This window comes from Mchenga conophoros, linkage group LG6 (assembly GCF_057382185.1).
Source record: "Mchenga conophoros isolate Kocher_MC1m ecotype Shallow Benthic linkage group LG6, M_conophoros_male_GT1.1, whole genome shotgun sequence".
Taxonomy (NCBI): domain Eukaryota; kingdom Metazoa; phylum Chordata; class Actinopteri; order Cichliformes; family Cichlidae; genus Mchenga; species Mchenga conophoros.
This window is the reverse complement of record NC_140531.1, coordinates 2,131,925-2,144,453: the sequence shown is the minus strand read 5'-3', so window position 1 is coordinate 2,144,453 and position 12,529 is coordinate 2,131,925. Positions and strand designations below refer to the sequence as shown.

At 50.4% G+C, this 12,529-nt stretch overlaps 1 protein-coding gene across 2 annotated transcripts; it reads right to left on the bottom strand.

The window, feature by feature from the left end:
* Window positions 1–1,378: 1,378 nt before the first annotated feature.
* Window positions 1,379–3,876, bottom strand: LOC146571843 (uncharacterized). 2 transcript variants are annotated; one of them, XM_085275811.1, is made up of 4 exons: window positions 3,737–3,876; window positions 2,438–2,946; window positions 1,993–2,228; window positions 1,379–1,905 (listed from the first exon to the last, which is right to left on the bottom strand). In XM_085275811.1, the coding sequence occupies exons 1-4, from the start codon at window positions 3,874–3,876 to the stop codon at window positions 1,750–1,752; spliced, it is 1,041 nt and encodes a 346-aa protein (XP_085131937.1). In that variant the 3' UTR covers window positions 1,379–1,749. The 2 variants fall into 2 exon arrangements, with proteins under 2 accessions (XP_085131937.1, XP_085131938.1); XM_085275812.1 differs by having other exon boundaries at window positions 1,993–2,204.
* Window positions 3,877–12,529: the final 8,653 nt, after the last annotated feature.

The following is a 12,529-nucleotide window of genomic DNA, read 5'->3' as shown; positions in this document are numbered from 1 at the left end:
GCTTCTTGAGGTGCTTCGTCTCCGCCCAACCGTCGCTTTAGCCTCGTTACCTGTTGTGGGCTGAGCTGTCTCATAACCTTCACGTCTCTTCTGCCACCGGTCTCTCGCCCTTTGAAGTCTGTCATGGTTTTCATCCTCCTATCTTCAGCCATCAGGAGGCAGAGGTCGACGTGCCTGCTGCTGAACAGATGGTCCGCCGCTGTCGTCAGGCCTGGATCAAGGCGCGGGCTGCCATTTCCCGAGCCAACGCTCTGTACACCCGGCAGCATCGTCGCCGCCACCGCCTGGGTCATCCGTTCCAGCCGGGGGATCGCGTGTGGCTCTCCACAAGGCACCTGCGGCTCCGCACCGAGTCCAAGAAGCTCACTCCCAGGTTCGTTGGCCCGTACGAGATCGCTGCCCGGCTCGACCCCGTGACTTATCGTCTCCGGCTTCCACCCGCCATGAAGGTCCATCCGGTATTACTCGTCTCGCAGCTTAAACGGCGCGTCACTTCCTCGCTGGCGCCCCCCTCCCAGGCCCCGCCCCCGCCCAGGTTCGTCGATGGGGGTCCTGTCTACACTGTCCGGCGGATCTTGGACTCCCGTCCCCGGGGTCGGGGGGTCCAGTATTTGGTGGACTGGGCTGGCTACGGTCCTGAGGAGCGCTCCTGGGTGCCGTCCCGCTTCGTCTTGGATCCTTCCCTCATCTCGGATTTCCGCCACCGCCGTCCTGGACCGTCGGGTGCCGGTCTTCGGGGGGGGGGGGGTGATCAGCTGATCACGGGGCCGGGTTTAAAAGAGACGCCATCCACCTGTTCGCCGCTCAGACATCGTTCTCTTCATGTCAGGAGCTCCGAAACTTTGCAGACGTCAGTCTCCGCCTGATTCAGCAACCGTGAGTGTTTTTCCCTTCGATCCTTTTTCTCATCCCGGCTCCGCTAGCTCTCTGTCTGTAACGGCAGTTCCGAAGCCACGCTTCGTGCACTGATTGTTACTAGAATAACTGCGTGTCTGTTCCAACCCACCGCTAGCCTTCGCCGCGTTTGGGTCTAGCCAGCACGCCACACGGGCACGCCGAACTACTGTGTGTAATTCGCCCGATCGTGACAGAGGATTTTAGTTCTGGGACATTATGAACCTTTTCTGGAGTCATTTCCATCAGTAATAATGTTTGGACAGAATATGCACGATGTGGATGAGGGCCGTGGTTCAATTCTTTCTTCTTAAATTCCTTTACTGTGATTCACTCATAATCCCCTGCTGCATGTAAATGTCCTGCTGTGATTCTTACCAACATTTATATGAATTTCATGTTTGTTTTCAGAACTACACCCACTACAACAGACTGTAACAATGAAGAAATCATTGAAATGTCATTTTAATGACATGTGAGCAGTGCTTTATTCACATAAACAGACACATGATCAAGTCACCAAGGCAAAGAAAGACATGATGTTAGTGACACCACAGAGCATCATAGTGTGCACACCAGAGGCCACACATTCACAACCAACATGTTTATACAGATCACACATGTATGTGAGCCACGAGTATCATCATATTTAAGACGTTAAGAAGACCGACCTGTTCAGTCAAATAATATCAGCAGCACTTTCTATTCCTACTCATCGTCTGCTTCCAATATTGTCCAATGTTACTATGAAATGTAGTAATAGTAATTTTGTATTTTGCAGACCTGATTCAAAGTTATTACACATACTTTACCACACATATTTCCAAGAAATCATTACACTTCTTGAACTCTGGTTTAATAACTTATTAAACTGAAATTAGATTTAATAATGAAGTTACTGAACATTTCCAGGTAATTCCAGGCGCTTCCCTCCGACGTCTGTGCTCGTGCTCCCCGCTGTTGCGTTTCCGCACACCCCGTGCGTGCTGCCTTTCTGGACCACTCTTCCTCCTGCAGGGAAACCATAGACGCAGCCATCAACACTAACCCTCAGCGGGCATATACGAACAGCACAGACATATGCTGACACACACTGACTTGGTACGATAACTCAATGATCCCGCGCCGGTGGGAGCTCCAGCTCTCTCCTAAGTAGCTCCCCCGACGAGCCCTGATCACCAACAGGTGTGGCAGGAACTTCAGGTGTGGCCAGTCCTTCCGCAGGGCCACACCCATCAGGCCTGCAGGTGGCTGTACTCCATCCTCCAGCCACACCCGCAGACATACACGGGTACACACCCACACCCTGCCTATACATACGAGTGGGACACAGACTAACACAGCATTGTGCAGAAAAACACACACATCACCAAATAATAATAATAATAATAATAATAATAATAATAATAATAATAATAATAACAACAACAACAACAGTCAAAACTGCTCATGGACCCCCGAGTCCTCCAGAGCCGGGTCCGTGACAGTACCCCCCCTCTAAGGGTCGGCTCCCGACGACCCTAAAACAGTTCAGGTGGCCTACCTCTAGTCCATTGGTGGAAGAGCAGGATCTCCGGCGGGCGGCCACGGGTCCAGCAGCAGCAACGAAACAGTTCTGGTGCTGCATCTCTGGTGGCCTGCCACGGATTGGGTGGCGCCAGCGTTGCAGCTCCGGCGGGCGGCAGAGTTGAAAGGCTCAAGATCCCCGACGTGCTGGACGTGGACGGCGTGGTGGGCGCGCTGGACGCGGACGGCGTGGTGGGCGCGCTGGACGCGCTGGACGTGGACGGCGTGGTGGGCGCGCTGCACGCACTGGACGTGGACGGCGTGGTGGGCGCACTGGACGTGGACGGCGTGGAGATGCATCCTGCACGCCGACCTCCGGCTCTGGCCGAGCGGGTCCCTCCGGCCTGCCGAGCCCCTCTCTCGATAGTGGCCACTCCTCCGGCAGCGGCGCTGGCTCCACCGGCTCGCCGAGCTCCTCCGGCAGCGCCTCCGGCTGCGCTACAGCTACTGATGGTCGATCCGGAGGTGAAGATGGTGATGCAGTATCTGCAGGTGGGGAAGGTGAAGGTAGAGTAGGTGATGCGGATGGTGAAGCCGAGAGTGCTGCGGTTGCTGAAGTCTGATGGGACGCTGGTGGAGAAGTAGCTGCAGAGGGCGGAGGTGATGATGGTGTGGCAGCTACTCCCGGTAGACTGGACAGTGATGCAGGGACAGACGGGTGAAATGATGGCAGAGGTGGTCCAGCAGGCATATCGACCTCCAACTGAGGATGAAGGTGAGAGGCTGACTGGACTGAAGACTCAGTTACCAGCTGGGCAGCAGACTCCGTTACTAGCTGGGCAGCGGACTGAGTTGAGGGTGATATTGCTATGATGGAGGGTGGAGAGGATGAGAATGTTACAGCTGGCTCAACAAATTCCAGGGGTCCAGAGGCAACTGAGGCCTCCAGTTCGGCCTCTGGGGAAGCCCTGGGGAGAACTTCTGTCTCCATATGGCCAGACTGAGCCAAAAAGTCATCTGGGTCTGTATGCTGTGAACTCCCTAGCTCCCAGCTCACAGTCTCAGAGTGAACATCTTCTGAGTTTTTGGAGGTAAAGCAAACAGTTTCTGACCCCACCGACTCTGAGCTAACTACCTCAGGGCTGTCTAGGCAAAATTCTGCCCCAGCATTAGCACTCAGGCCACATTCGTCCGTCGGTGGTCCAAAAATCCCCACTGGGAGTTCAGTTACACCTCTTACAGTTTCTCCATTGTTAATTGCCGTAGTGGCTATAGTCTCTATGTCCATGTTCACAGGAAGGGAATTTACGACACCGGCAGAGTCCATTTTACTCACTGTGGCGTCCAGAGCCGCTGGTCCTGAGTCTTCGACCAGCACAGGAGTGAGTGTAGATGTGGCTGAACGCTGCTTGCGAGGACGCCTTCTCCTCCGTGAAGGCGGGGCCGGGTGTAAGGAAACCGTCCTCTGCTGTTCATCTGTGTTTTGATTTTCAATGACAGGATTAATAGACACAAATGAGTCGGGTTTACTCACTGCGGTAATGAGTGCTGTTGGTCTGTTGCCAGCTGACCGGGCTGAAACTGGGCATATATACCCTCAGCGGGCATATACGAACAGCACAGACATATGCTGACACACACTGACTTGGTACGATAACTCAATGATCCCGCGCCGGTGGGAGCTCCAGCTCTCTCCTAAGTAGCTCCCCCAACGAGCCCTGGGCCCTATTTCAGGAAGCCAGTTTAGAAAACCCCGAGTGAAAAACGATACTCACGGTTGAGTAACCCCGAACTGTCCAACTCGGAATATTCGGTTTCAGAAAGGCTGATAACAATTAGTTCAGTCAACGCGGAGTTGCTTTAACCCCAAGTCAAGCGCGCGCACGAGGATACATAAAGCCCCGATTAGTGGAGCACAGATTAAGCGAGTCACCATGGAGACGGAGGGAAAGAAGGCGCGGTCGACATATTTCACAGCGCTTGAGGCGGAAATTCTGATGGCAGCATATGCCGACAGCATGCACATCATGCAGAAAAAAAGTAACACAGCCGCAGCTGCAAAGGAAAGGGAGCATGCATGGCAAAACATAGCCGACAGAGTCGATGCGTGAGTGTTAATCTAAACATTGATCTAGGGATCACCACCCATTTAACACGTCATCTCAGTATATGTCATTTCATTGCCTATGTCATACATTTTATGTTGTGACGTGATGTGAGCGCAGGTGCAACCCAACAGGCCCCAAACGTTCCTGGCAGCAAGTAAAAATGACATATAAAAATATAGTCCAAACAGGTAAGGTGTAATTGTATTATGAGCCATAGTGCTTGGTCTGTGTGTCCTATGTAAATCAATTGCAGTTAGAGGCTACAGTAATATACCACCTGTAAGCACATATTGAAATTATCTGAGCACATTACAAGTACATATCTGCTTACTCTGTATGCCCAAATGTGTGCCGTCACAGCCAACAGAAAAAAAGCGGAGGCCCGACAAACAGGTGGGGGTCCTCCACCACCACCACTCACAGAGGCTGAGCAGTTGGCCCTCAGCCAAAACAGTGGGCGCCCTGTGGCCGAAGGCATCTCTGCGGGGACATCCTCTGTGGCAACAACCCCACAAGACACAAGTGCCTACATAGGGGGTAAATTCAAAACAATACATGGCGTGCATACATCCATTCTGCACAGTCACCATGACCAAAATGAACTATGTCGTAGTGAAGTTATTGTCCTACTGACAGAGAATGAGAGTTATCAAACAGTCAGGTGAATAAACAACACTGAGACACTTGGAAACTGTTAACGTGCTGCACGGGTGAGGGCCCAGGGAGAGACTCACACACACCGAGCTGCAGTGGTACGTCTTTATTATGAGCATAGCAGTGTCCTTTAATTTTGCATACATGTGTGTGTGTGTGTTAACCTCTCACAGGGTGAGCTCCCTGTTCCCAGAGACAGAGCGAGTAGTACATTTCGTACTTTTCCCAATAAGTGTAACATATGAACATATACCTTAATGCAACATAAAGCTCATAAAAGCGTTTCCACCCTGACACCTACTGATTTTGCCTTCCCTCAGTGTCGGTTGTCTCTGCGAGCATACTGACAATGAGGTGTATGGTGATTGGTATGTCTGGTAATTGCCATTTGCGCCCACATAAGTCATGAGTGACCTGTATGAACCCCATATACTTCCAGTTGATGGTGATGGTGTACTGCATCTGGTGCAGCCCCCTGTTGAGCCAGACCGACATGCAGTTGTGAGTACTCGTAATACTCCACAGACTACATGTGTCAACAGTAGAACAGCAATGTTGTTAAATGTCTCCACCACAGGCACATGATGACGAAACAGTGACAGCTGCTACAGAGGAGGCCGCAACAGAGCCACACTATGAGGTATACAGTGTACAGTGGAAAATAACACTGACGACAATGTGGTACTATGATGACACCATGGACTTACTATGTCCCTGGCAGAGTGATGCTGGAAATGAACAGGAAGAGGGTCCAGCCACTCCTACAACAAACCTTACCACAGTGGGTTGTCCAGCACTGATTTACAACCAACCTAAGTAGGCATGTACTATGGATGCCAATGCTATGTCCCTTGTTGCAATAGCTCCCTGTGAAGCAGCTGTATAAGACATATCTGGCCAGGAAGATACAGAAGTGCGACATGGAAATGGTGCACCTCCAGCTGCAGAGCCAAAAGTCGAAGCTGGAGATTGTACTGCTGGAACAACAGTTAAGGGTGGGTGGAGTGATCACAGATGGACGAATCATGTCAGTGTTTGTACAACATACTAATATACGCATTTATTCTTTGTGTACAGGACATACAGGGTGACCAATAAAGCCAGTTGACCACAGTATCTGTGTATTTGTCTTGTAACATGTTGGGTTGACGGGTCACAGGAAATGGTTGTGGCATATGGTCTCTCTGACTGCTCTTCCATCCTGTACGTTCGTGGGAGGGTCAGGATGTTCATCGTGTGGATCACTGCTGTTGTCTGGTTCAGCTGGACACTGTTCACCTCTAATCGTGGCAATGTTGTGTAGGATCACACATGCCACAATGATGTCACATGCCCTTTCTGGGGTGACCCTGAGTCTACGAAGGCACTGGAACCGGGCCTTGAGCATTCCGATGGTCATTTCAACTCTGGCCCGTGTCCTGCAATGGGCCAGATTATAACGCTGCTGTGGGCCCGGTTCAGGGTCAGGGTAAGGGGTGAGCAAATAGGGTAGACATGGGTACCCCCTATCACCAAGCAGGTGGCCAGTGAACTCTCCTAGGACAGAAGAATACATGTCAGTGCAAACGTCCCTGTGGCAATTGGTCTCTGTATATTTCACAGTTACTTCGACCCACCATGTCCAAATTTGGTGCTCAGTGTACATTCACGGAAGATTCGTGAGTCATGGACAGAGCCTGGCCACTTGGCTTCCACATTTATGATGATGTTGGCAGCATCACATATGATCTACACAGTGCAGAGAACACATATTGGCATCCATTACCATGATGCCATCACTTGTTGGTGTGAAATGCTACAGGGAACTATGTACCTGTACATTGATGCTGTGGAAGGACTTCCTGTTCACATAGTCTCCTTCATTTGCTGAGGGTGCAATGATTGGAATGTGGGTGCCATCTATACAGCCAATCACGCCTGGGAACCCTGGAAATTTTTGTACCATTTGAGTGGTAGTTCACGTATCACCACATCATGCATTGAGTTTTCTTCATCCTGATACCTGCAATTTTGTGGCATCCCTCTTTGATGAATCTTGTGGGTCTGTGACCGGGGAACACCACAGACGAGTACAGGAGACGTTTCAGTGCTACTGTAACATTCCTGACTGCCCGACAGACGGTAGCCTTGGAAACGTGCTCAGCGTCACCAATATTGTACAGAAAGCTCCCGTTTGCAAAGAAACGGAGTGCGGTACAAAGAATATGTAATGGACTGAGCGCATGTCCGCGATGTGTCACATGCGCAATATTAGGCCTGAGGATGTTATTCACATAACTTATAGATTGTGCTGAGAAACGGTAACGTTCGCACAGGAAATCATCAGGAAATGATAAAATGTCCATACGCGCTCTGATCACTCTCTCCCGGCGGAGAGCTCTGCGGAGAATTTGGGCTTCAAGATCTACTGGCTCTTCAAGGAAGGGACACGCCATGTCTGACACTTCCTACTGTCAGGTTTCCGACAAAGAGGCGGAGACAGTCAGGGTTAGTTGTGGTAAACCTGCTAGGGGGCAGGTTAGCTTCACGGAGTGTGTCGTCATAGTGACTCACTCAGGCTTCAGCTGAACTCGCTTTGTGAAACCGAAAAACCAGAGTTTTCGTTAACTCAGGGTATACTTAGTCAGACTTTGCACTAAACCGGCTTCCTGAAATAGGGCCCAGATCACCAACAGGTGTGGCAGGAACTTCAGGTGTGGCCAGTCCTTCCGCAGGGCCACACCCATCAGGCCTGCAGGTGGCTGTACTCCATCCTCCAGCCACACCCGCAGACATACACAGGTACACACCCACACCCACACCCTGCCTATACATACGAGTGGGACACAGACTAACACAGCATTGTGCAGAAAAACACACACATCACCAAATAATAATAATAATAATAATAATAACAACAACAACAGTCAAAACTGCTCACGGACCCCCGAGTCCTCCAGAGCCGGGTCCGTGACAACAGAAGAAAATACAGTCAGATGATCCTGACTTCTCAGCAAAGGTTCACATCATTCATAAACTCATTAAGACAGTGCACCATTTAAAGAATGTTTCGGGGGACGTTCCTCCTCCCTCTCTGAACAAGATAGCTCACAATCTAATGACTGTGATTAAGCCAGCTATCCCCAATAGAGAAGTGCAGACTCTAATTGAGGGCAATGCTAAGAACTGGGCTCATACAACCATGATAATCCTTTGGGATCATTATAATGAATGCATGGAGGAGGCAGTTAAGACTCTTTTTGAGTTTCCTGAACAGGACTGGAGAGGCCCGTTTGAGATAGCAGCATCCTGGGCCAAAAGGAATCTGGGCCGCCGTCTTCAGCCTGAATCTTTGGAGCAAACTGAGGCTGTAATTGTGGCGAAGCTGGCAGACGTGTAGGCAACTATTGGATCGACGGAGCGGAGCAACGCCATCAATGAACCAGATCATCAGCCACAAGTAAATGGAGAGGTGGACATGATTGCACCCCTGATTGAAGCATCACAATCAGCTTCTCTGCACACACAACCCGCAGCACTGCAGGCCACTACTGGCCGGATCGTTTCTGTCACAGCACAAGTTCAGGCTCCACCCACAGCTAACACCGCACCCAAAACTACGACTGCTACGACGTCTGACCCGATTGGAGGTGAACTGTCACTCTCCAGTAAGACGGAGGAGGGAAGAGACGGCGATCTGAGACCTGCCACTCCTCCTGTGCATCTACAGGAACCAGGGCCCAATCAAGTGGCACCGAGAGACCAGAGGGTGAGGAGAATCCCTACAGCACTTCATGGGGCTTCTTCTGAGGGGAAATCTTCTCCCGCCATTCAGCTACAACAGAACATGGAGGCGATGGACCTCATACAGGGGGAATCCACCCCCAAGAAGACCAACACAGCTTCAGTTGGACAACAGGTATGCACCTCGACGAGACATCCAAGCACAAAGAAAAAGCTCAGAGAGTGGAGACTGCACACAAAGGAAGCATCGGTGATCACTGGAGACACCAATGTGGGCTTGATTCCTCCTAATGTTGCGGAGGGAGTCCAAATTGACAGAATGTGGCCATGCAGAGATCCTTGTGGATAAAGCAGACAGTGACACATCGGTGGAGAAGCTGGTTCTCTCCTTCAGCCTGAATAACAGGTGTCAGAGGGATAAAAATGTACCAATAAGGGAGCTGAGAAGAACGCTGAGGTCGGCACAAGAAAAATTCCCCCAAGCTGACATTTATATTCCAGTGATTAACTTTTCTTCTGCCCTTCCCAAAACAGAACAAGACACATTATTACACATAAACAATTTTATTGCAGGTTTAAAGGAGCACATACCTGCTCTACCTGCTGATAAGTTCAGCACAGAATCGGACAATCTTCGCTGGACGGACAAGACTGCAGAGCACATGTTGGATCATTGGAATGATCATGTTAATGGAGCATCTCCATGAAACCAATTTGAGTGACTGATTTTATGTACTTCTGTGCTTGAGGGAGGCTTCAGATGCCATTTTGTGAGAGTTTAACCCCAATATAACCCACTAGAGGGTGCTGTAACTCCATTTAAGGGAATTTTCCCCTCCTCTTTACTTTTCTCCTTGTTTCTTCATTTTTTATTTGTATAGGCCCTTTTATGGCCATCCCATTATAAACTCCTGGCCCTGAAGCCTTCCCTAACCTTAACCTTTTTTAACCCCATGCAGGGATTTCATTCCGGCCCTAAACCTAACCGCCTAGAGCCCTGATTGAACATTGGGCCCTAACTTCAACCCCTATCTTCCGGCCCTAAACCTAACCTCTGGGTTCCCTAAGCCCACTTTCAAACCCCTTTATTTGGGATAAGAGAGGACACTTCCCTCCTGGAGAGCAATCTGTGGGTGACGTGGGGGCCCGGGATGGGAACAGGTGTGGTCTGTGCATGGAATTTGGCCACCTTTGGTGGCCAACCTCCCAACTTGAGCTCCCCCTAACCCGCCCGTGCCGCCTGGCCCCCCACTCGGGTTACCCTATGTCCTCACATTGCAACAACTGAGAGGAAAAGAGGTCCCCAGTAAGGGGCATCGGCTGAACTGGACCTCTTTTCCTCTCAGTTGTTGCAATGTGAGGACATAGGGTAACCCGAGTGGGGGGCCAGGCGGCACGGGCGGGTTAGGGGGAGCTCAAGCCGAGAGATGTAATCTCTCCACCGTGTCCTGGGTCTGCCCCGGGGTCTCCTCCCGGTGGGACATGCCTGGAACACCTCACCCAGGAGGCGCCCAGGGGGCATCCTTGTCAGATGCCCGAACCACCTCAGCTGGCTCCTTTCGATGTGGAGCAGCAGCAGCTCTACTCTGAGCCCCTCCCGGATGGCCGAACTTCTCACCCTATCTCTTTTTTTTTTTTTTTTTTTTTTTAATAAATAGGACAGGGGGAATGAATGAGAGAAAGAGGGGGAGAGAAAGAAAGAAAACCAAAGGGGAGAAGAGACGGTGAGAAGGGGGGGGGGGGGGAAGAGAGAGAAAAAAAAAAGAACTCCTGGGTCACCTGTATGGAGAAAAAACAAACAAACAAACAAACAAAAAAAACAAACAGAGGAGACAGCAAACAACAAAGAGCAACATAATAATAGAGAAAACAAAGCACCATCACAATAAACTAGCTAGTCATAGATATCAATATTTACTAAATAATAAACGATATTGTGCAGCACGCAAGATAGACAGCGCACAATGTGCTTTGAGGCAGCAGCCAAGAAAGCTGTAGTCCGCGTCTGTGAATACCCATGTGTGCATACCTGTGTGGATCAGCATGCTTGCATTCCAAAGGTTTCTCCATGTAATGATCTGCTAGGGAGTGTGGGGGGGCCACAGCCCCGTCCTCCAGGGTGTGAAGCGGGTATGGAGGAGATCAAAACTCCAGACATCCAGAGGCCCCCAGAACACAAGAGACCAAGGAAGACCCACATAGGGGCAGCCGCGCCACTGTCCCAGTAAGAGCTGACTCACCCTATCTCTAAGGGAGAGGCCAGCCACCCTTCGGAGGAAGCTCATTTCCGCCGCTTGTATCCACGATCTCGTTCTTTCGGTCACTACCCACAGCTCGTGGCCATAGGTGAGGGTAGGGACGTAGATCGACCGGTAAATTGAGAGCTTCGCTTTTACACTCAGCTCCCTCTTCACCACGACGGACCGGTGCAGCGTCCGCATTACTGCAGCTGCAGCCCCAATCCGTCTGTCGATCTCCGGCTCCCTTCTCCCATCACTCGCGAACAAGACCCCGAGATACTTGAACTCCTCCACTTGTGGCAGGAACTCATCCCCGACCCGGAGTGGGCACTCCACCCTTTTCCGGCTGAGAACCATGGCCTCAGATTTGGAGGTGCTGATCCTCATTCCTGCTGCTTCACACTCGGCTGCGAACCGTTCCAGTGCGAGCTGGAGGCCCTCACCCGATGAAGCCAACAGAACCACATCATCCGCAAAAATCAGAGACGAGATTCTAAGGCCACCAAAGTGAAAACCCTCCGCCACTTGGCCGCCACTACTAGAAATCCTGTCCATAAAAATGATGAACAGAACCGGAGACAAAGGGCAGCCCTGGCGGAGCCCATCACCCACCGGGAACGAGTCCGACTTATTGCCGGCAATGCGAACCAAGCTCTTGCAACAGTTGTATAGGGATCGAATGGCCCGTAGCAATGGGCCAGACACCCCATACTCCCGCAACACCTCCCACAGGACACCCCGAGGGACACGGTCGAATGCCTTCTCCAAGTCCACAAAACACATGTAGACTGGTTGGGCAAACTCCCATGCACCCTCAAGTATCCTCGAGAGGATAAAGAGCTGGTCCAGTGTTCCGCGACCAGGACGAGCGATGCAAACAGTGCTCTTTATTTACAGTGAAAAGCTGTAAACACAATAACTCCCCGTTGCTCCCTTGAACCCCGTGTGAAGCGCCTTGAGGCGACTTTTGTTGTGATTTGGCGCTATATAAATAAAATTGAATTGAATTGAAATTGAATTGAATTAATAAGCCACAGCATTAAACATAATAGTTAGATTATTACCTTCACACAAAGAAGAATCCTGGGGACACAAATCAGGGCTCCAGCACTGAAATACAGTAACTGTAATACAGTAATGTTAATGCATTGACCTTATAATGATGAGGTTACCACCACAAGTCAATAAACAAAAAAGTCCACAGCACAGATTTTTTTTTTGCTAACAGGTTACAAATATGTAAGACTGCTTTCTTCCATTTGTGCAACATCTCTAAAGTTAGAAATATCCTGTCTCAGAGTGACGCTGAAAAACTAGTTCATGCATTTATTACTTCCAGGCTGGACGACTGTAATTCATTATTATCAGGATGTCCAAAAAACTCCCTGAAAAGCCTTCAGCTAA